Genomic DNA, 25,058 nt, shown 5'->3' with positions numbered 1-25,058 from the left:
AGGGACAAAACGACAATGGAGGGAATAAACCGAAAGGTGTTGTAGTAATTCACACCAGGGAACTCTCAAACAGAGCAAACAATGATTCGCTGGTCACCAACTAGGGGAATGTCTCGGACGCTAGTATTTCACAACTGCAAGCAGAAACTATATTCGGCGATGGTACAGAAAACTCACTAGACTTAAGTAGGAGGAGACGAGCTGGAAATGGTGATTAGCAAACCTGGGCCAGCCACTGCACTAGGAGGCATTGACTCCTAAAGTGCCAGAAGCAAAGATGAATAGAACAACCGACGCCCAACAGAACAGAGCTACTTACAGAAACCATGTTACTTGTTGGAAGTGTGTATGAAGTCCAAACAAGTAGCGATCCGTAAACGAAGATCCGTACCGTGTATGACAAAGTCTGGAATTTTTTTTGAGGGTTACATGTTGCAAAAAAAAGGAAAAATAGGTTCTAAGTTTACAGATCTTCGAAAGACCCATGTTCAAACGTTCCACACCATATCACCAATTAAATGGTGAACACTATTCGAGACAAGGAGTGATATAGGTGCTGACAATTTATGTAATACAACTGCAGAATATGTTTGCAATATGATATCTAAAGTGTTTTAAAATGTCTAATTTAAATTCTGATCATTTATATTAATTTCTCTTTGCTTCTTTTTCCCTTCACTGTACAGTTGTTAAAAAGATTCCGTGATGCAATAAAGAATTTTTTGGGGAAAAAAAAGGACAGGATATACGAGATATTTATAAAAGTTTTTGAGATCACTCCATTCTGTTTTATTTCGACCTCGCTAAACATCAAGGCATGACTGATGGTATTTTGTTCAAGTACTTCCCTGATGATTGGCCACGATGTACGCCAACCAAACAGCAAGTAAATATTTCATCATTAGGGGGATAACGGATGACCCTCAACTTCAACTTCCAAACTTCCTTCTGGTTCTCCTGATTTATCTCTCTACCTTATGTGGTAACTCCACCATTGTCATTGTTGGCCAGGACTCTCGGCTCCATACACCTATGTACTTCTTCCTGGGCAACTTGTTCATTCTGGACATCATTTGTTCCAACATTGCGTTACATAAGATCCTCATACAGTTCGTTACCGGTGATAGAACTGTTTCCTTCGCGACCTGCATGGTGCAGATGCATATGTTTGGTTCTTAGGTAGCGTTGACCTGTTGCTATTGACGGCTATGGGTTATGATTGCTATGTGGCCATCTGTAAGCCCTTACAGTATCACATGGTTATGAGTACTGAGATATGTGTAAAACTGGTCACTACCTGTTGGCTTTTGGGGTCTCTACAAATCATTCCTTTCACTGTTATCGTTAGTGGCTTCACCTGCTATACCTCCATTGAGATCAACCACTTCTTCTGCGACATTGTCCCATTCATGAAAATTTCCTGTAATGATACTTCTATACTTGAGATCCTCTTCTTCGTCGAGGGGCTTCTTACCATGATACTGTTACCATTTCTCCTAATGTTTGTGTCTTACATATTTATCATACATGCCATACTAAGGATACGCACAAGTTCTGGGAAGCTGAAGGCCTTTTACACGTGTTCCTCACACCTCACGGTGGTCACATTACTATATACCCCACTGTTCAGCCAATATCTGACCCCAAACCTAAGTAGCACTTTGGAGGTCAAGAAACTTTTTGCACTTTTTAACACGGTTGCGATCCCTCTGCTAAATCCAGTCATCTACAGTCTTAAAAATAAAGACGTAAAAAGAGCTCTAAAAAAGATCTTGTGTCACACGAACCCAAGGAAATAGTAGAGTTACTTAGGTTGTCCATCATGTCTGCCAACTTGAACTTTCCTCAAACCTGATCCATAAGTAGGATAACTTCCAGTAGTCAATGTTTTAGCATTTCCCTTCCTTCTCCTTCTAAATCTTGTCTTCAAAGGAACTTTTTTAATGGTCCCCATCAGCTACCGGGCAGCACAGAAGGTGCTATAACTTCTACCCCCTGGAACTCTAGCCAAATTACTCATTGGTGAGAACAATGGCAATCGGAACAGCAAGATTTCTGTCGACAGCGTAAACCTTACTTAGACTTTGCCGAAAACATCAGCAAACAAGAAGCAGAAACTTTACCCCCTGCACAGACTATGATTACCCAATTATTATGTTCATCGATGCTGTTCCTTTTTTAGAGAATATTCAGTTAAAAAATAATGTCGGTCACCAAAATTAGCTCGTCAATAATTATCCTCAAATGCTACGGTGCAATAATTGTGTTCTTATCTGCTCTTGTAAAAAGCCCTTAAGAAAATATGAAAATATGAAGGTATTCTGTCCAGGTCTATGTTACCTCACGTCCTATTGGAGTCAGTTGCTTCTCGGAATTCCCACTAGAGTCAAGGCCCACAACTTCAGGGCCGGTCCGGGCCTATTTCTGCACCCGGCTACTGAAGAGAGTCTTTGTCCACTTGCTCTGAGTTTGTGGGGTAACCCTAAGACTCGAGCCAAATTATTCTGGACTTCTCTCAGTATACCTCCCTCAGATACAGCTTCTTTGCTCTACTCACTGGTGTCGCTATCTCCTCTCTACCAGGAAGTTCCTCCTGCATGTACCCCAATAGTGGGTGGGCTGGCCTTCTTTCCCTCCTTCAGCCTTGTCACACCATCCTAGTCCTAAGCTCTTCCCTAACCTTAAGGACCAGAGAACAGTGACACCTAGTGGTGGGCTGGCAACAGTGCACCCTAAAAGTACACACATGTAAACAACATTGCACACATAAAACATACACAAATCGACCATGACGTCTTCAGGGGGGCTGCAGGGCACAGATAACCCTCCTACATAGACACATCATGACAATTGTCCTTTGGATATGAACACAGGACCCTAGTGCGGCAAAGCAACAGTGCTAACCACTGAGCCCCCAAATAACACAATGAACTTCAATCTGACACTAATGTACAGGCGCTGAACAAGCAGGGAATGTTGGAAGATGTGAACTCCGCAGCATGCAAAGTGATACACAGCTCTGAATGGGGTGCACTCTATTATATCTCACTTTTTGTATTTTCTTTGGCTAAATACAGATGAATTCCTCATAGACTTCAGCCTTCTTTATTCTATTACTTTGTCTGCAAAAACCCAAGAGTATCTAAACCTGAAAATGCGTCTATAAATAAGAGCCCCCTAATTGCCAACAGAGTTTATTTTTATGGAGACTGGGGATTAATTAGTACATAGTGATGGTATATGTATCAGGAGGTGCCGGCGTGGTGTTCATACGGAGCACCTAAGGGCTGCCCCATGTAAGTACACACAATCAGGCTGAGCTTAACAATGTAAAAATATAGGTTGTTTTCTATAGAAATAGTCTTGGGAATATCTAGTATGGTGTATAGAGGAAAAATATGCCACTTTTTTCCCCAGAAAGAGTTTTGCTATGAACTGTGTCCCTTATCCATGGGCGATGTCTGGTATTTCAGCTCGGAGCCATATAACAATATTTGTTAGATCCATTGCTGGTGATGTTTGAGGTCTTAGAAGCAGAATGCCCTGGCATCGACCAACAATGACATCTTTATAGAGGGTCCAGGACACCCCAGTGAGTATAATGCGGGGGTTTTTTTTCGCGTTTCGCAGCTAATCTAGCTTCTTCTGCAGGAAAAAAAACACAATAAAGGTATTGTTTTCTCTCTGTTTTCTCCAACGCTCCAAAATAACCCTGTCATGACTCCATTGTGCAGAACATTCTGTATTGTTCTGCCATGCTCTCCTGCAGAGCCGGTATATGTTGCCTACGGTGCAGAGCTTTATGCAAGATAAATACTATGGGAGTTTTTTTCACAGCACTGGGTTTCACACTGGTCCTGAGAGATACTCTCGCAGATGCTTCTCATTCCCGGTGATTGGTCTGCTTCATTAGAGAGAGTGTTAGCTCAGGATGCCACCAGTCATACTTCCTGTTTATAATTGTGATGTTGGCTCCCATGGTGCTCAGTGTTCAGCTTTTGGTTTCTCAAATCTGGACTGCTGTTTACCAGTCTCTGCCTGTTGTTCCCTTGTTTCTGTTGTGACTTCCTGGCTTATGACCTCGGACGCCCCCTACGAAGGCTTCTGCCGAAACATGCGTTGGGTGCGGGTGGCGCCATTCCAGCAGGAGGAGATGTCAACAGGTTTGTTTCACCGCCTTTATACTGATTATTTTATTGCTTTGTCATCAGCGCGTCCATCCCCTGATACTATAGCCACATATACTTGTTTTGGGCACTGTTATATTGGGATCTGGATATTTTTGTATACATTTTATCGTTTGGTGATTCCCTTTTTCTCCTCCTGTTGATGAGTGCTGTCATCTTGTGTACCATTCTGTCATGACACCCTTTTGTTTTTAATTCTCACAATAAATTTTTTTCTTATTATCTTTGCTTTTGGTTCCTTTTTCTGTTAAATTGGTTTGGTTATTTGTTTTGGAACCTTCACATACCCATATTTATTTTTGAGTTTGGGTGATGGACATATATTAATTTATAATTTAGTATACAGACACCTTTTATTTTGTTCTACCCTTTTCTCAAGGTTTTGGTTGAAAATTGGTGGGGTGCTGACCACATCCTCGCCTGCTCCCTGTATTTTGTACGTACTCTCCTGGAACACTGACCTTCGGCTTCTATCTTGACCTCGTCTCTGTCTGTCTCCCCATCCCCGTGTACTGTTGTGTCCTCCTGGTTTATGATCTCAGCATGTATGGCTACTTCTACATTTACTGCACTACCTTGTTACAGACATCACAGATCCTTTTAGGTTTACTGGCTTCCTAAAAACTTAATTCTAAAGCGGGCTTTACACGCTGCGACATCGCTAGCGATGTCGCGAGCAATAGCATCCGCCCCGTCGGTTGGCAAATCACTGCCCGTGATGCACAACATTGCTAACACCCGTCACACATACTTACCTTCCTAGCGACGTCGCTGTGGCCGGCGAACCGCCTCCTTTCTAAGGGGGCGGTTCGTGCGGCGTCACTAGGCGGCCGCCCAATAGAAGCGGAGGGGCGGAGATGAGCGGCCGGAATATCCCGCCCACCTCCTTCCTTCCTCATTGCCGGTGGCCGCAGGTACGATGTAGTTCCTCGTTCCTGTGGTGTCACACGTAGCGATGTGTGCTGCCGCAGGAGTGACGAACAACCTGTGTCCTGCAACAGCAACGATATTCGGGAAAGGAACGATGTGTCAACAATCAATGATTAGGTAAGTAATTTTGATCGTTAACGGTCGTTCCTGCGTTTCACACGCAACGTCGCCGATAACGATGCCGGATGTGCATTACGAATTCCGTGACCCCAACGACATCTCGTTAGCGATGTTGTTGCGTGTGAAGCCCCCTTTAGGCGTATTTGTTTCTGGGAGAGGGAAAATTGGATCGTAAGACTAATTGTGTTCCCAAAACGTAGACATTAAATAAAACGATGAAAGACTACTGAATATTCTTATTATTATTTATACTAATTCATCATTTACATAAGTTTTCATTCTTCCTTTTTAGTGTACAAATGTTGGAAGATTCTGTGAATCAAGAAAATAAATCCAAACATTTGAAAATTTGGGAAGAATTAAAAAAGCAACACAAAAATTGGAGATCTACAACATGGATGACTGCAAAATCCTCTGGAGTCCCATCACCTTGGCTCTCGCCTTGTCCTAATTTGATCAGACATCGCCTCTAAACTTCAGAGCATGGCCCATGCCATTACTATATATAAGTATCCTCCGGATAATTAGCCACAATGCAAGTGAACCAGACACCAATCAAATATTTCATCCTTACGGGGATAACAGATGACCTCCAAGTTCAACTTTCCATATTTCTTCTGGTTCTCCTGATTTATCTTTTCATCTTATTTGGTAACTCCACCATTCTCATTGCTTGTCAGGACCCTCATCTTCATACCCCAATGTACTTCTTCCTGGTCAACTTGTCTATACTGGACATTAGTTGCTCCACCGTTACCTTGCATAAGATCCTCATACAGTTCGTTACCGGTGATAGAACTGTTTCCTTCGCTGCTTGCATGGTGCAGATGCATATGTTTGGCTCCTTAGCTAGTATTAACCTGTTAATATTGGTGGCCATGGGCTATGATCGCTACGTGGCCATCTGTAGGCCCTTACAATATCACATTGTTATGAGTACTGGGATATGTGCAATATTGGCCTCCGCCTGTTGGGTTTTGGGGTCTCTACAAGTCATTCCTTTCACTGTTATTGTTAGTGGCTTCACCTGCTATACCTCCATTGAGATCAACCACTTCTTCTGTGACATTGTCCCAGTCGTGAAACTTTCCTGTAATGATACCTCTGTTCTTGAGACTCTGTTCCTTATCGAAGGGCTTCTTACCATGATAGTGATCCCATTCTTCCTAACGTTTGTGTCTTATATATTTATCATACACGCCATACTAAGGATACGCACCAGCTCTGGAAGGCTGAAGGCCTTCTACACGTGTTCCTCACACCTTATGGTGGTTACATTACTATATGCCACATAATGTATGTAAAGTGCTATGGAATTAATAGCGCTATATAAATGAATAAAATTATTATTATAATTATTGTTCAGCCAATATCTGACCCCAAACCTAAGTAGCACTTTGGAGGCCAAGAAACGTTTTGCTCTGTTTAACACGGCCGCCGTCCCTCTGCTCAATCCAATGATCTACAGTCTTAAAAATAAAGACGTAAAAAGGGCTTTACAGAAGATCTTCTATTACACTAAACAAAGATGAATACCATAGTGTAGTGCTGGCGTCCCTGCACCCCTTGCTCCCCTCCCCTCAGGGACGTGCGCTTACTCACCGCCGTGGCCGCCTGTCATCATGCTGTCCAGCATCCCTGCGCACCGCTGACCTTTTCTTAAAGGGCCAGTGCATCATTTCCTGGAAGTGCCTCTCAGCCTATCGCTGAGAGGCATTGGGTACTTAAGGCAATTTTCCCAGTAGGGGAGGTGACTGAGCAACACTCGTGTTCAGTTAGTTAGTGGTTCTGTGACTTAGCCAGCTTGTTGTCAGGTTCCCTTGTCCACCTTGTCCTGTTGGCACCTGATTCCAGTCCTTCCTGTCCTGTTGGTACATGGCTCCAGTTCTGTCCTGCTCTTTCGGCACCTGGTTCCACTCCGTCCTGCCCTGTTGGTACCAGGTTCCTGTCTGTCTCGTCCTGTTGATACCGTCTACCTGTCCGTCCTGCCCTGTTGGAACTAGTGACTGCATCCGTCAACCCCGGCCTAGCCATTTGCCTCAGCCAGTCCGGTAGTTCCAGCTTTACTAGTGACTGTGTCCATCAACCCCGGCCATGCCATCTGCTTCAGCCACTCCAGTGGTTCCAGCTTTACTAGTGACTGTGTCTGTCAACCCCGGCCGTGCCATCCATCTGTCTCATCTACCCCGGTGGTTACTGTCCTTGTTAGTGCTTCTGGCTTTCCGTTCTGGCCGTGCTGTCTGCCTCAGCTATCCTGGTGGTCCCTTTCTACTCTAGAGACTCAGCCTGTCTGCACCTGTGTCCATCCCTGTCCTGGGCGTCAGCACCTATAGTCTCGGTCTCTGTCCCGGGAGTAGCACCTGGCATCCGGCTCATGGTGGGCACTTAATCAAGCCTCTCGCACTAAAGGATAAGTCTGGGTCTGCCCTGTGGTCCAGTGGATCCACTTCAGCTAACCACTTTACCATCTTTTGTGGCGAGCGTCACATATAGCAATTTAGGGTGTCCTTCTTAGGTTTTTGTTAAGATGAACAGAGGGAAAAATATCCTTTCTGACCCCATAAAGTAAGAGACATCTTCCCTTGGTAAATGTTGGTCATTCACCACCGCTTTACCTTCCTCTAACTCTTACTTTATAATGGCTTTTCTAGATGCTAGGCCCTGTGGCAGGCCACATATATGAGAACAGATCTGAAGGTTCAGAAAGTAGACGGCTTCTTTATCCCTTCCAACTCCTCCATACACATGAGCATTTGGCTCAGCCGAGTATCCATCCTGTTCTTCTTTCACCTTCTTGTGTTTTCATTGTTTTCTACAGCTTTTTTTCTCCACCCTCCCTGATACTGTAGATACTTTCTCCCCTCTCTGTGTGAAACACCCTTCCTGCTGTTATCTCTGGCAAGATTCTGTTCAGGAATGATAGAGACAAACTGATAGGGTTTTGTGGAAGGAAGTAAACAGTGAAACCAAAAGTGGCGACAATGCAGGAGACATACATTAGTTTTCCAGGACTCTTTTGGGTAAGGAGAAATATAATATGGCAGTGCAATTTGAGTGGGGTAGGGAGGGTACAAAAGATTGAGTTTCTGAGGGATGGAACAGAAGGATCAAAGTGGCAGAGATGGCACAACTAATTGGAGACTATGTCGGACGGGTAGATATCAGACACTTATTGGTAAATAAGGAGATAAGAGTTGTCATGTTTGTCTTACAAAATCTGAAACTGATGGCACTTCCTAACAGAAAAATGTGAACAGGTGCATACTGTACCTAAAATTAATTTATCAAACAGCTGACATTGAATACAAGAACTTGGACAAGAATTACTGCGAAGGAAATAAAAGTAAAAATTGAAACTCTTGGTGTATAAAAAAAGACAGTTTTATGCGAGCCCAACAGCCAGCGTCAAGGTGTATCTCATATGCTGGGTCCCTACCTAGTGATTCTGGGCTGAATAGCCTACAATTTTATGAGCGGCCTGTCTTACAGGTATTCACCAATGCACAACGCTCTTGTGATTCTGGTTTTAGCTTGACATATAACAACTAGTGCCACCTTACTCCACATCCATGTGAGGAGGAAAGAAAAAGGAGTGGACTACTTATTGACTTGGAGCCTATATAGTTTTCTTTGGAGAAATGGACTGGCCCATTAAATAAGGGGGCCTTTTCCCTTTAACTACTCAAAATGACGTATGCCCTATTGAGGAGGTCCAGCTCTTAAGGGTGGAAGGCTCTAGAGATCAATGGGCAGCGGCAGACATCTTCATCACCAGGTCCCTTACAGCAGAACCATCTATCTATACTGCCCCTGCAGCACCTTTCTTCTGCAGGACCTTTACTGTAGCCCTTGGTTTTCCGATGTTGATAACTGAAGCCTCCTTCAACAATATTGCTCAGCTTTTCTTTACCTCTTCATTTGTTTAGTTCCTTTCTTTACATCTCATTGTTAAATTGTAAAATGAGCAGGAAAACAATCTTGCAGTAGGAAGTGGTTGGGTCTTCACCAGTTTAGCATCTGTAAAGACACCATCTCAGGGCCCCTATACTTGTATTAATATCTCCCATGATGTCATCAGTGACTATGATGTCACTGTCACGGATGTGTCATGGCCTGCCACGGAGATGGCAACAAGAGCTAGAAGGTCACCAAGATTGATGGCACAAACTGTTATCTGACAGTTCCCTGTTTCTGCAGCCAGTGGACACTATGACCCTGGGGAACTGCCAACCTGCTTCTCTGTTGCTATTTCCTGACTTCCTTTATTAACCTCACCCTGGGGTGATTTGGATGCGGTTTATAGATGCTCCTTGCTGTGCTGTGGAAAGGTCGTCTCCTGTTGCTCCATAGACTCCTGTGGTTGCTGCTCCTTAGATAAATGTTTGTCTTTTGCATTCTACCAGGGCTCTGGTGATGGCATTCCTGTTTCCCCTTTACTGTTTCCTTGTATCTTCCTGTAGTGATAGTGGTGTTGACTAGCACTCATACCCTCCATCACTACTTAGGGCGCATTTGCCAGGGTAAGACAGGGTCCCGGGTATCCAGCTCGGTGACAGGTGTGGATCCTGTATAGGGTCTGTGAGGGCAGTGCGGGTGAGCTGCAGGTTGTTGTCAGGAGTCACCACTTCCCCCATTTCCTTACAATAAGGCATTCTTCTCCCCTTCCTTTGTGTTGTTCTATACGGCTGGTATAGCCCTCTATCCTCTGCCGTGACGAGGCTGTATAGCGTGACCCCGATGTATCACAGATGTCAGGGTGGGGCTGCGAGGTGTGGTTTTGTCACAGTTTGATGTACAGGGGTGGGATGTCTGCATGCCCTCCCCTGGCTGTTCGTCACATATTGGTTTCAAACACCTACAATACTCATTATTGACAACACAATGGCTACAGAACTTCGGAGAGACTACGGAGTCACCTTTTAACAATCATTTGTCAACTGGATAACACGGTACCAAAACATTTTTTTCTAACTGAGTTTGAATCGTGATGTCATGAAATTTTATAATTACATACACATGAAGCTACATAAATCATATTGGACGAGTAAAGTACAGTCATATGAAAAAGTTTGGGCACCCCTATTAATGTTAACCTTTTTTCTTTATAACAATTTGGGTTTTTGCTATTTCAGTTTCATATATCTAATAACTGATGGACTGAGTAATATTTCTGCATTGAAATGAGGTTTATTGTACTAACAGAGAATGTGCAATCCGCATTTAAACAAAATTTGACCGGTGCAAAAGTATGGGCACCTCAACATAAAAGTGACATTAATATTTTGTAGATCCTCCTTTTGCAAAAATCCCAGCCTCTAGTCGCTTCCTGTAGGTTTTAATGAGTTCCTGGATCCTGGATGAAGGTAGATTTGACCAGTCCTGTTTACAAAACAATTCCAGTTCAGTTAAGTTTGATGGTCGCCGAGCATGGACAGCCGCTTCACATCATCCCACAGATGTTCAATGATATTCAGGTCTGGGGACTGGGATGGCCATTCCAGAACATTGTAATTGTTCCTCTGCATGAATGCCTGAGTAGATTTGGAGCCGTGTTTTGGATCATTGTCTTGCTGAAATATCCATCCCCTGCGTAACTTCAACTTCATCACTGATTCTTGCACATTATTGTCAAGAATCTGCTGATACTGAGTTGAATCCATGCGACCCTCAACTTTAACAAGATTCCCGGTGCCGGGATTTTTCCACAAAGCCCCAAAGCATGATGGAACCTCCACCAGATTTTACTGTGGGTAGCAAGTGCTTTTCTTGGAATGCCGTGTTTTTTTGCCTCCATGCATAACGCCTTTTTGTATGACCAAACAACTCAATCTTTGATTCATCAGTCCACAGGACCTTCTTCCAAAATGTAACTGGCTTGTCCAAATGTGCTTTTGCATACCTCAGGCGACTCTGTTTGTGGCGTGCTTGCAGAAATGGCTTCTTTCGCATCACTCTCCCATACAGCTTCTCCTTGTGCAACGTGCGCTGTATTGTTGACCGATGCACATTGACACCATCTGCAGCAAGATGATGCTGCAGGTCTTTGGAGGTGGTCTGTGGATTGTCCTTGACTGTTCTCACCATTCTTCTTCTCTGCCTTTCTGATATTTTTCTTGGCCTGCCACTTCTGGGCTTAACAAGAACTGTACCTGTGTTCTTCCATTTCCTTACTATGTTCCTCACAGTGGAAACTGTAAAGTATAGAAGCACGGTCTGATAGAGCGCTAAGGAGGCCACAGTATTAGATTAATTTTTTTTTTATTTATTTTTAGACTTTATTGTTTTCTATCAGCCACAACACGTTTCGATATACACAATATCTTCATCAGGTGGATATAAAAAATGGAATGTGGAGAGTACTATTTAAAGGGACAGGTTCTTCCATTTCCTTACTATGTTCCTCACAGTGGAAACTGACAGTTTAAATCTCTGACACAACTTCTTGTACCTTCCCCTGAACAACTATGTTGAATAATCTTTGTTTTCAGATCATTTGAGAGTTGTTTTGAGGAGCCCATGATGCCACTCTTCATAGGAGATTCAAATAGGAGAACAACTTGCAAGTGGCCACCTTAAATACCTTTTCTCATGATTGGATACACCTGCCTATGAAGTGCAAAGCTCAATGAGGTTACAAAACCAATTTAGTGCTTTAGTAAGTCAGTAAAAAGTAGTTAGGAGTGTTCAAATCAAGAAATTGATAAGGGTGCCCATACTTATGCACCGGTCAAATTTTGTTTAAATGCGGATTGCACATTTTCTGTTAGTACAATAAACCTCATTTCAATCCAGAAATATTACTCAGTCCATCAGTTATTAGATATATGAAACTGAAATAGCAAAACCCCAAATTGTTATAAAGAAAAAAGGTTAACATTAATGGGGTGCCCAAACTTTTTCATATGACTGTACATAAATCATATTGGACGAGTATACAGTGGATTTGGTTTGTCAAAGAATGATAAAGACCTTGGAGAACTTGGAGACCATTTTCTATTATTGCGCTAAATGATTGGCTCAGATGGATCTCGCCTAGCCAAGAGAAGATGTTGCACCATAGATATGGTGTTTGCCCCTGCTATAATACGGGGGCGTTTCAGTGTCCATGTTATGAACTCAACGCCCAGACCTCTCTCTGGTCATCAGAACTGGAATTCACGCATTATAGGCCTCTCGAATCTTCAGATTGGAGAAACCTAGAACTCGAGGTACAAGTATTTCATCCATAAAAATGCAGTTTGGAAGCTTCAATACCGGGACTGATGCACATGTATACACATAAACTCGGAATAGTAAAAGTTCTGAGTGTTTAGACCAGACATACAAGGTTTTATTAATTAAGCAATTTCAGGGCTGATTCTATTTGTAAATACGGGTACATACAGAATATCATATAAAATGTCTGCGTCCGCTGGCCTCTGTGAGCAATGTACTGTATATGGATCACTGCAATAAAATCTGTACAATAAATATTTGGATGTGTGAACCATGTTCTTTTTTTTCTGATTTTTGAAAGTAATATTTAGAAAAAAGAATATTTGAAATGTTGTGGCACTATAGGGAGATTTTGTAAAATGAATGTTCATTTTATTTAAAGGTCAAAGGTTGTTGGCTAATTACAGAATAAATGAATTAAACGGTGGCTAATTGTGAGACTGATCTAATTATGGATGGTTAGTAGCATTTAAGATATATATTTTAGAACTTACCTTTCCACACACAACCTGTAGGAAAAATATGGTCTTATGGTAGTACCTTCACCCAATACAAGTTTAAGCTGTTCTGGCTACTCGTAACAGTCCAATATGTCCAGACAAAAAGACTGACGGCACTCCCAAACATATAGTGTGAACAGCTGCATAACTGAACATGACATCTAATATATAAAGCTGAATGTGTGTGTGTGTGTGTCCGGGATTGGCATCCGCACCGTCGCAGCTACAGCCACAAAATTTTGCATACTCACACTTCTGGACCCCGAGAGCGTATTAGGCTATGTTTTGAGGGGAAATTTTAACCCCGCTCTTTAAAGTTATTCGCCACAAAACCTGCCTCCATTAAAGCGAATGGAGCTGGGAGCCACAGTGCAGCCAGAACTTCAGAAGAATGCGCAGCCACGCCCTTATATGGAATGTTGGCGTGTCGCAATGCAGCCAGGGAAAGAGGCAGACACAGACAGGGAAAGAGACAGACAAAGACAGGGTGAGAAACAGACATAGACAGGGTAAGAGACAAACACAAAGAGACAGACAAAGAGACAGACTGACAGGGAAAGAGACAGACAGGGAAAGAGAGGGAAAGAGAGAGACAGGTTAAGAGACAGACACAGACAGGTAAAGAGACACACACAGGGAAACAGACAGACAGGGAAAGAGAGGGAGAGATACAGACAGGGAAAGAGAGGGAGAGAGACAGACAGGGAAAGAGACAGACAGGGAAAGTGACAGAGATAGATAAACAGACAAGGAAAGAGATAGATAGAGAGACAGACAGACAGGGAAAGAGATTGAGACAGACGGAGAAAGAGACAGAGACAGTCAGAGACAGACAGGGAAAGAGGCAGACAGACAAAGATAGAGAGACAGAGAGATATATACAGAGGGGGAGACAGACAGAGAATGGGAGAGAAACAGAGAGACAGTTACTATCCCGGGCGTTAAAATATTCAATTTATATATTCTATCCCGGGAATGTTAATACATTCTATATTGTTAACAGCAGTTATTAACCCGGGCGAAGCCGGGTAGTACAGCTAGTATAATGATAAAAAAGATAGCTGCACCCTGAAATGCTAAGGCATGCAAACCATGAATGTAAGAATATAGACATGAATTACTGCTAAAGGAAATCTAAGGCTACTGGGCAGCTATAGAAATGGCTATTTTTGTATGCTAAATATCTAAAAAAAATTAGATTTCCTTTAACAGTAATGTATATCTATATTTTTACATTCATGGTTTGCATACTTTAGCATTTCAGAGTGCAGCTGTCTATTTTTATTATTATATGTCATGTTCAGTTTTTTTTGTCATAATATGTCTGGCAACCATCTAATTCTTTTGCTAACTATCATTCGCTCTTTGGAATAGATAAATTCTGTTCATCATCATACTTTCTATCAGCATTATAGGGGCTGTAACTTTTCTTTCTTAATTACCCAACACATATTGTGCCTGCCGTTGTCTAATGGTTCCCTTGTCCAAAAGTGAAAGACAGCATCTTTATTATGCGTGTATGCAGATAGGCAGACAGGAAAGCAGAAGAAGGGCGACAAAGAGCCTCTAGTAGAGAAAAAAAGACCCTCTAGTAGAGACAAAGACTCTCTAGTGGAAAGACAAATACTCTTCAGTAGAGGCATATTTCCTCTAGTGTAGAGACAAACACCCTCTAGTGGAGAGACAGACACCCTCAAGTGGAGAGACAAAGACCCTCTAGTAGAGACAAGGAGCCTCTAGTAGAGCAACAGAGACCCTCTAGTAGAGACAAAGAGCCTCTAGTGGAATAAGAAAGACCCTCTATTAGAGACAAAGACCCTCTAGTGGAGAGACAAATACCCTTTAGTGGAGAGACAAATACCCTTCAGTAGAGGTAAATTTCCTCTAGTGTAGAGACAAAGAGCCTCTAGTGGAGAGAGAGACAAAGACCCTCAAGTGGAGCAAAAAAGACCCTCTAGTACAGACAAAGAGCCTATAGTGGAGTAACAAAGACCTCTAGTAGAGACAAAGAGCCTCTAGTGGAGAGACAAAGACCCTCTAGTAGAGAGAAAGACACTCTATTGCAGAGACAATGACCCTCCAATAGAGATAAAGACCCTCTAGTAAAGACAAAGACCCTGTACTGGAGAGACAAAAGACCCTTCAGTAGATACAAAGACGCTCTAGTGGAGAAACAAGGACCATCTAGTGTAGAGACAAAGACCCTGCAGTAAAGACAAAGACCCGCTAGTGGAGAGACAAAGACCCTCTAGTGGAGAGACAAAGACCCACCCACATTTCCTGTAGCAAGACAAAAAAACAGTGCCTACTTTTTGTTCTCTATCTTGGTGTCTCAAACAAAAAGACCACACCTAATACAAAAGGTCATATTTCTACATGAAGGAGGTACGAAGGTGTAAATGAAAGATGAACATCCACTCATACATCTACAATACATAAGGGGGTGGGTCCTTAGTATTATTGGTGCCCACAAATCAGGCTTTAGTTACCTGTAGGGCACCATGCTGGCTAATAGCCAACTGGTCACTCCCATGACAATAGAGCGGATGGGCTGCCCAGAACCTTCGAAGAACTCCCCATAAAGCACTGACTTTATTCTTTTCCAACACCAAATGCCAGGTTGTATTTGTCTGAATTTAGGCTACTACTCCTCCTTTACGCTCACAGATTGGTTATGTGAACTCATACGCATCAGTATTTTTCACCCGTACACGTCCCTCATGTATCGCTGTGACCTTTTTGCATCCTGTAGTGAACTGGTGTATTAACCTGGTATCAGAAAGTAAGGTGTTTTGCAGTCACTGTACAGAGAAAAGTATTGATCCCTACCCCTACCTCTTAATTATTAAATTCTGTTTTTTAAAATGAGAATATGGAATGTTGGTAGAAGAGCGATAACACTATGGAGTTGTTTTTCAGGAGACGGGTTAGACTACTTATTTCCAATGAATGGAAATCTTAAGACACCTTGAACATTTTTTATTTTTCCAAGTTCGGAAAAGGTCCTTTTTGTTACCCATGAATGTGCCCAGTGCACAAGGTCCATAAATACATGGTAGGGGGATCTTGGTGGAAGAACATGACCAGCCGCCCAGAGCCCAGACCTCAACCTCATCCAACATCGTGGGAAGAACTACAATAGAGATTGTGAGTTCGACCTTCCTTCAACATCACTGTCTGACGTCACAAATGTTCTTCTGGATGAAGGAGCAAAAAAATCCCAGGTAGGGTTTTCATTTCAGCAAGATCAATTTCCGCTTGAAAGCGGCTTTAAAATCTTTATTCTTTAAACTGTAAATCAAGGGGTTTAGGAGAGGAACAGCGGCTGTATTAAACAGAGCAGACAGTTTTGTTGAGTCTTTGAGGTCTGATGACAAGTATTGGCTGAAAAGAGTTGTGTAGAGCAATAGGACAACTGTGAGGTGTGAGGAACACGTATAGAAGGCTTTACGTTTCCCAGTGGTGGAACGTATCTTCAGTATGTTACGAATAATAAAAACGTAGGAAATGAAGGTTAGAATGAATGGCGTACACCCTATAAGGACTAAGCACTCCATAAAAAAGAGGGTTCGTAGTAATGAGGTGTCGTTACAAGATAGTTTCATCAAAGGAATGATGTCACAGAAGAAGTGGTTGATCACTATGGATGAGTAGCAAGTAAAGGTGTAGAATATCCCAAGTGGTGGCATGACTTGCAAAAATCCCCATGTCCAACAGGCACAGTTCAGAAGGACACATGTTCTCTTATTCATGATATTGTGATAAAGGAGTGGTCTGCAGATGGCGACATATCGATCATAACTCATAGCCGTCAATATCAATAACTCCTGGCCAGTTAGAGATCCAAACATGTACATCTGAGCCATACATGACGTGTAGGTAATAGACTTGTCTTTGGTGATGAAGCCTAACAGGACATTATGTTGGGTGATGGTGGAACATAACATATCCACGATGGACAAGTTACCCAAGAAAATGTACATGGGAGTGTGGAGATGACGGTCAAAGCAGACCAGCAAGAAGAAGGTCATGTTACCAGCGAGAGTGGTGAGATAAATGAGAAGAACCAAGAAGAAGATGATGACATCAAAGTCTGGATCATCTGTGATTCCTCGTATGATAAAAAAGGTGGTTTCATTCTTAGGTGTCTTCATCATCATGCAATATTTCCTGAAATGAGATCCTACCATGAATATACCAAATTAGCAAAAGCACTTACCTGATCGGCAAAAAACCTTTAATATGTATCTGAAAAATGTATTTTCAACAGCTGACACCCAAAATTATAAACACCATGATGTGGCCCATGCAGATGTTTTGGGGGTCCTGGAGAAACATAAACCCAACCATTTTGGTTTAATCCTTAATTCTCATACATAGCAAAAACCTAGTGTAGGGAAATAACCCAAGGACCATGAAAAGCTCCCATCAATTGCTCCCGATTAGTGATGAGCGACCACGCTCGCCACTGCTCGATACTGATTAAGGAATAACAGGGATTATGAAATGCATTTTCAGGTAGAATTAGGCCTAACTATGCAACTAATTTTACATTCTAAGCCGGTTGTTTTGATGCAACGGCGCAGACAATGAGGAGACAGTGGTAACCGAACCAATAACGGTTTATTAATAGGGATGATCGAATACCTCAAATATTCGGCTTCGCGAATATTTGCCGAATAAATCGCCGCTATTTGACTATTCACGAATATTCGATGCACAATGTAAGTCTATGTGAAACCCAAATAACAACTATTCGGAACTAGTCGGGCTTCCCATAGACTTACATTGAGCATCGAATATTCGCATAGCGGTGACCTATTCATCGAATATTTGCAAAGCTGAATATTTGAGGTATTCGATCATCTCTATTTATTAGCTTTATACAATCAAAGATTCACGCTTTATATATGAGACAAGGGTATGGCACAAGCAATTGTGGCAAATTAGATAATTTCACAGTGAAGAGATCAGCGAAACAAGTATGTGGAATATAATCCCAGCATTATTTACACGTTATTACTCCTACCACCAAGTAACGGTCACATTCGGCATTGTCTTATCCAAATCACCCTACCAGGAAGATGTCAGTGTCCCCCTACTCATCATTGTCATCTGCTTAACTACATAATACTAAAAAGAACACAGGTGCTAATGGGGTCCTAACCGCTAGGCCACAAGTATGAGTTAAGGGATCTCTGCACACACTTTACCAGCTGGCCGCCTTTGTGCTCTGAACCTCAGCCTCAGTCCCCACTTAATACCATATGTCTTCACAGAAGACAATGGCCCATGGAAACACTCCTTTGCTACAGCTGGTTTGTCCCTCAGGCCCAGGTTGGATTGAGTCATAGTCTTCTACTGGCGCTGATTACGGGTCTTCCACTGGCACAGTTCTCGGGCTACTACTGGCATAGATCACATTCTTTTAATGGTGCTGGTTAGGGTTCTTCTACAGGAATAGCTCATGGTCTTGTATTAGAGCAGGTCATGGGCTTCTACTGGCGTAGAAAATAGTTTTCTACTAGCACTGGTTAGGGTTCTTCAACTAGCATAGGTCATGGTCTTCTGCTGGCATAGATCATAGTCTTCTACTAGCACTGTTAGGGTTCTTCTACTGGCATAGTCACGGTCTTCTACTGGCGCTGGTATACATCTGGCCCTCTCTGGGATACGACCACTTCCAGGCTCTTCTGCAGCAATGGCGACTGTAAGCCTGCTTTGTTCTTGCACAACCTTCTTAGTGCAGCTTCTGGTACCAACTAACCCACTTCTTGGCCCAGCACAGCCTTTTATATTTAGTAACTGTGACACAACTTTTAGCTGACACAGAGTCTCTTCTACACTCTTCCCTCGAAGAAACACACACTTAACAATTTAGTTCCTCTTTGTCCTTATTACCTGTGACCAGGACATGGCGACGTTTACTTACATTAACTTCTGCATCCCCCTACAACATTGCAAGGCTTTAAGATTGATTGAGGCATAATATGGTAACCATTGATGTCTATGTGTGTGTGTGTGTGTGTGTGTGTGTATATATATATATATATATATATATCTATATATATATATATATATATATATATATATCATATGATTTCTGATTAAAGATAATATTTAGCCACAATATTCTTAAGGTGAAAAATAGCATCCAAAGCCACAAAGAGGTCTGTGTGTCGCTCCCTGGATATGGTGTATGTGTGTATTTAGGATGCTGTTTTTTTCAATAGCTCATATATTAGCTCGGCTTCTCTGCTGCACTTCTTTATCCTTCATGTACTTTCTTTCTTTTTTACAGCCTGTTTTCTCCACCCTCCTTAGGCTGGAGATACTTTATCCCTCTCCACTGAAGCTCTGTCTATAAATCTCACCCTACCCCTGCTGCTATATCAAAAGCTGTCGATAGACGTGATTGTCGTTGATTTTGGTAGATACCTGTTTCTCTTGACTCTGCCATACAGATGAACGATATTGATGAGTTTGCATGAATTTCATGCAATGTGAATAGGGGCTTTAACACTGAGAGAAGGGAGTGAAGTGTAGAGAGAGCCGTCAGAAGCAGGAGCTGTGCCTGATTTGTAACATTTTTGCACTCAACTAGATAAAGGACTTAGACCGCTTCCCCGTTCAGTGGTCCCATCAGGGCTTCCATTCGAATCCCCCGCAAAACGGGCTTTGGACGTATGCGCTGACTGGGCCATTGACTATAATGATGTAGACTGCGTCACAGTGTGCTCTGTCGTGCACCACTATTGGAGGAGGACACCCAGACATAGTATACTGCATCTGGGTGTCCGCCTCCATAAAGCGTATATTCCCAAAAATGGTGCAAGGGTGAATATACAACCTGTATAATCTGTGCCACTACAGAAGGTCACTGTGGACATAGGACCCACCTGCAATTGTGCTTCCTCCTGTCTCCTAGACCTCCTATAAGGGGCTGCACTCACTACTAGAGAACAGCAAATTTGCCAAAACTCACATTCGGCAAAATCACTCAAATTCAGTCGAATTTATTAGATACAAATCAAATTTCCCATTTTAAATTGCAGGTTTCCTAAGCTCCGGTTGCTCTTCAGGAGTGTTCGGCCCTACTAGTGCGAACTATGCCTCACAAAGACATGATAGTGTGAGGTTTAGACAGTGCCGATGAGCCTGGAGCAGTGACCGGAGCAGTGGGACTGTGTGGTGGGATATTATATATGTATGTTTGGGGGGAGAGGGTTACCCCTCCCTGTCTCCAGCAAAATAGTGGCTGCCGGATTTCAGAAAAATAAATTACAAAAATAAATAGAATTCTGGCAAATTCAAATTTTTCGTGAAATTTGATGAGAATTCTATTCTCTCTCATTTTTATTTACCATTTATGCCAAGCCAGTGGGGGGATTATCTGGGCAGACACGAATGTGGGTATTTCTTCTATGCCTAGCAAAACAATGTTATCAAAATCTGGACCCCTTTTGCTATTTTTTGCTATCGTCAGTGCTGCCCCTGAGCTACAGAGAACAGAAATATACCTCAATTCTATTGTTGAGACTCTGATGTATTCATGGTAATGACATTCATAATATATGATCTCCTATTTATTGAGCTTCACTGTTTAATCCACTTCCATTGCATAAAACACTCCGGATACTCTTGGCCATAATTTACATTCATTTCTTCTGCATACCTGATCAGGTTGATCCAATAAATTTTAGAGTTTGTATCTGATCAACTTAAATATAAAGTGGCCATTGACTCCAGTGGCATGTGCTGTTCTTTGTATAGAGTGTACAGAGCTCGCTGATATTGTAGGTCTGTATATATCATGCAGTGTTATTGATAATTAATCCCCTGGAATTAGTTACGGCAGCCTGAATAATTTACCTTGCGGATTTAATTGGTTTGGACATTAGATGGAAAAAGCTTCGAAATGCAGTAATAATTTAGTCCTAGTGTTATATACACCGTGGAGACATATTTTAACCCCTTCCTCACATTACATTGTTGGATGTAGGTGTATGGAACAGGCTGAGGATTAACAGCTGTGTTATACAGCTGGCACCTGGCTAACAGCAGTGGCCGGAGCTAGCTCTGATCTCTGCTTTCTAACCATTTACAGTCATATGAAAAAGTTTGGGCACCCCTATTAATGTTACCCTTTTTTCTTTATAACAATTTGGGTTTTTGCTATTTCAGTTTCATATATCTAATAACTGATGGACTGAGTAATATTTCTGGATTGAAATGAGGTTTATTGTACTAACAGAAAATGTGCAATCCGCATTTAAACAAAATTTGAACGGTGCAAAAGTATGGGCACCTCAACATAAAAGTGACATTAATATTTTGTAGATCCTCCTTTTGCAAAAATCACAGCCTCCAGTCGCTTTCTGTAGCTTTTAATGAGTTCCTGGATCCTGGATGAAGGTAGATTTGACCATTCCTGTTTACAAAACAATTCCAGTTCAGTTAAGTTTGATGGTCGCCGAGCATGGACAGCCGCTTCACATCATCCCACAGATGTTCAATGATATTCAGGTCTGGGGACTGGGATGGCCATTCCAGAACATTGTAATTGTTCCTCTACATGAATGCCTGAGTAGATTTGGAGCGGTGTTTTGGATCATTGTCTTGCTGAAATATCCATCCCCTGCGTAACTTCAACTTCGTCACTGATTCTTGCACATTATTGTCAAGAATCTGCTGATACTGAGTTGAATCCATGCGACCCTCAACTTTAACAAGATTCCCGGTGCCGGCATTGGCCACACAGCCCCAAAGCATGATGGAACCTCCACCAAATTTTACTGTGGGTAGCAAGTGCTTTTCTTGGAATGCCGTGGTTTTTTCCCTCCATGCATAACGCCTTTTTGTATGACCAAACAACTCAATCTTTGTTTCATCAGTCCACAGGACCTTCTTCCAAAATGTAACTGGCTTGTCCAAATGTGCTTTTGCATACCTCAGGCGACTCTGTTTGTGGCGTGCTTGCAGAAACGGCTTCTTTCGCATCACTCTCCCATACAGCTTCTCCTTGTGCAACGTGCGCTGTATTGTTGACCGATGCACATTGACACCATCTGCAGCAAGATGATGCTGCAGGTCTTTGGAGGTGGTCTGTGGATTGTCCTTGACTGTTCTCACCATTCTTCTTCTCTGCCTTTCTGATATTTTTCTTGGCCTGCCACTTCTGGGCTTAACAAGAACTGTACCTGTCTTCTTCCATTTCATTACTATGTTCCTCACAGTGGAAACTGACAGTTTAAATCTCTGAGACAACTTTTTGTACCTTCCCCTGAACAACTATGTTGAATAATCTTTGTTTTCAGATCATTTGAGAGTTGTTTTGAGGAGCCCATGATGCCACTCTTCATAGGAGATTCAAATAGGAGAACTACTTGTAACTGGCCACCTTAAATACCTTTTCTCATGATTGGATACACCTGCCTATGACGTTCAAAGCTCAATGAGGTTACAAAACCAATGTAGTGCTTTAGTAAGTCAGTAAAAAGTAGATAGGAGTGTTCAAATCAAGAAATTGATAAGGGTGCTCATACTTTTGCACCGGTGAAATTTAGTTTAAATGCGGATTGCACATTTTCTGTTAGTACAATAAACCTCATTTCAATGCAGAAATATTACTCAGTCCATCAGTTATTAGAAATATGAAACTGAAATAGCAAAAACCCAAATTGTTATAAAGAAAAAAGGTTAACATTAATAGGGGCGCCCAAACTTTTTCATATGACTGTACAATGCGGAAAATAAGTATTTCTTACACTGCCAGTTTTCCCACCTACAAAGAATAGAGAGCTGTAATTTTTATGCCAAAGTCTGGCAGCGAGATGTATATGCACGCGGCATTTACTTTCACTTACCTCCGCCACCACCGGAAGTCACGTGCGTGATCACGTGACTTTTGGTGGTTGCCATGGTAGCACAGGGTCATGTGATGACGCCTGTAGCTAACATGAGTCACTTCCTCTCAGTGCCGGCATAGTGCCTGCACGGAGAGCAAAGCAGCATATCTGCAGATCTCGGCTCTGTAGCTGAGATCTGCAGATAGGGCAGAGCGATCGGATTGTTGATCCACATAGCCCCCTATGGGGACTAGTAAGATAAAAAAAAAAAAGTAAAAAAAAACTTTTAAAAAATAAAAAAAAACAAAAAAAACTAAAAGTTCAAATCACCCCCCTTTCACCCCATTGAAAATTAAAGGGTTAAAAAAATAAAAAATATACACATATTTGGTATCGCCACGTTTAGAAACGCCCGATCTATCAAAATATAAAATCAATTAATCTGATCAGTAAACGGCGTAGCAGCAAAAAAATTCCAAACGCCAACATTTCGTTTTTTGGTCGCTGCAAGTTTTGCGCAAAATGCAATAACAGGCGATCAAAACATAGCATCTGCGCAAAAATGGTACCATTAGAAACGTCAGCTCGAGACGCAAAAAAATAAGCCATCACTGAGCCATAGATCCCAAAAAATGAGAACTTTATGGGTTTTTAGAATATGGTGCAAAACGTGCGCCACTTTTATTGGACAAACTTGTGAATTTTTTTTAACCCCTTAGATACAAGAAAACCTATACATGTTTGGTGTCTACAAACTCGCACCGACCTCAGGCATCAGACTGACACATCAGTTTTACCATATAGTGAACACCGTGAGTAAAATATCCCAAAAACTATTGTGCGATCATGCTATTTTTGCAATTTTTCCACACTTGGAATTTTTTTGCTGCTTTCCAGTACAGCATATGGTAAAACTTATGGTTTCATTTAAAAGTACAACTCGTCCCACAAAAAACAAGCTCTCATATGGGAAGATTGACAGAAAAATAAAAAAGTTACGGCTCTCGGAAAAAGGGGAGCAAAAAAAACCCTGCAAAAACTGAAAACGCTTTGGGGCTGATGGGTTAAGCTTATTGTTAGAGACAACTGAAGCATTGGATAGTTGGATATGAGCATCCAAAAGATTAGAGAAGGTCACCTGAAAAGGTCAGCAGGCATTGTAGGATCATCCTGAAATTTCACCTTAAAGCCAAGTATCCCAAACCTTTTTTGAATAGTGTATATGCTGGTGTCTTCACCTAGTTGGTGACATTTCAGCCATATTATCTCTTCTCTAATGTAGTCAAAATTGCTCCCACCAGGTGAATAATGAACCTAGTTCCTTATGACCCTGATGACTGACGTCCTCCCTTCCAAATTTGATCCTTTATGAGAATGATTTCGGTGCAATAAGACTGCATTAGCACCAAATTTACATTCTCAGGCTTTACCATAGACTTGGACTTTAGATAGATTGTGCCATGTTACATGATCAGAAGTTATATGGCCAGAAACCCAAAGGTATAGATAAATAATAGATAATGTAACATCCTTCAAATCATAAAATAATGGCCCAAAAGGTACTACAAAAATCCACGTTTCGCCTGCGGCTTCATCAGGGGGTGACTTATTTTTTCTTTTTTTTTGTTTTTCATGAAGTGTTTTTCAAGTTTTTGTGCAGATAATAAATTGTGATTAATAAAATGTGTATATATATATATATATATATATATATATATATACATTTTTGTTTATTTATTCATTACTAGTTTATTTCTTTTGTGGAGGTATTTGTAGGTCCAGTCAGAAATGGGACCTCTGGTGCTTACTAGACCTTGCAATCTCATGACATTGTAGAGCTTAGTTTGTGCCAAGATACCACAAGAGAATGGGCCAAGGAAAGCGATCAAACTGAAGAGGGACTACACAGACTCTGGTAGTAACTTTTTTCATTTTTTATGTATCGACTTATTGACCCTCTATGATCCAACAAAATTATTATGGGATGCCAATGCACTGTCTTTTCCCTAAACTAACCACAAAGGAGAAATATATATATATATATATATATATATATATATATATATATATATATATATATATATATATATTTCTACAGGACACATAAAAACTTACCCATTTGGGGTAATCCATTAAATCCTGGAGTCTTTTTCTGATCAGCTAATGAAGCTTCAATCTTTTTTAAAGTGTGTTGCTCAGAGGTCTCACCTCACTGCTCACCTCTTCGCCCCCTCTGCTCCTAACCATTATCTGACCAG

At 41.8% G+C, this 25,058-nt stretch overlaps 1 protein-coding gene and 2 pseudogenes across 1 annotated transcript; 2 read left to right on the top strand and 1 right to left on the bottom strand.

Moving 5' to 3' along the window:
- The first annotated feature begins 864 nt into the window (after positions 1-864).
- Positions 865-1,799, top strand: LOC142251742 (olfactory receptor 1N1-like; annotated as a pseudogene).
- Positions 1,800-5,770: 3,971 nt separating this feature from the next.
- On the top strand, positions 5,771-6,769 carry LOC142251741 (olfactory receptor 1N1-like; annotated as a pseudogene).
- A 5,911-nt stretch (positions 6,770-12,680) lies between these two features.
- On the bottom strand, positions 12,681-17,109 carry LOC142251740 (olfactory receptor 6C3-like). Its single transcript, XM_075324794.1, has 2 exons — positions 16,195-17,109; positions 12,681-12,755 (listed from the first exon to the last, which is right to left on the bottom strand). Exons 1-2 carry the CDS (start codon positions 17,107-17,109, stop codon positions 12,681-12,683), a joined length of 990 nt encoding a protein of 329 aa, XP_075180909.1.
- Positions 17,110-25,058: the final 7,949 nt, after the last annotated feature.

Source organism: Anomaloglossus baeobatrachus, chromosome 9 (assembly GCF_048569485.1).
Source record: "Anomaloglossus baeobatrachus isolate aAnoBae1 chromosome 9, aAnoBae1.hap1, whole genome shotgun sequence".
NCBI classification, from domain to species: Eukaryota; Metazoa; Chordata; class Amphibia; order Anura; family Aromobatidae; genus Anomaloglossus; species Anomaloglossus baeobatrachus.
Note: the sequence above shows the minus strand (reverse complement) of the source record. Positions and strands in the feature narration are given on the sequence as shown.

What these genes read in the sequence shown, in the direction of transcription:
- LOC142251740 (XM_075324794.1), bottom strand. Translation starts at nt 17,109, where the DNA reads ATGATGAAGACACCTAAGAATGAAACCACCTTTTTTATCATACGAGGA. An exon ending in TCAAGCGGAAATTGATCTTG is followed by an intron (nt 12,756 to 16,194) that starts CTGAAATGAAAA and finishes TTTTCTAAATAT; the next exon opens with TACTTTCAAAAATCAGAAAA.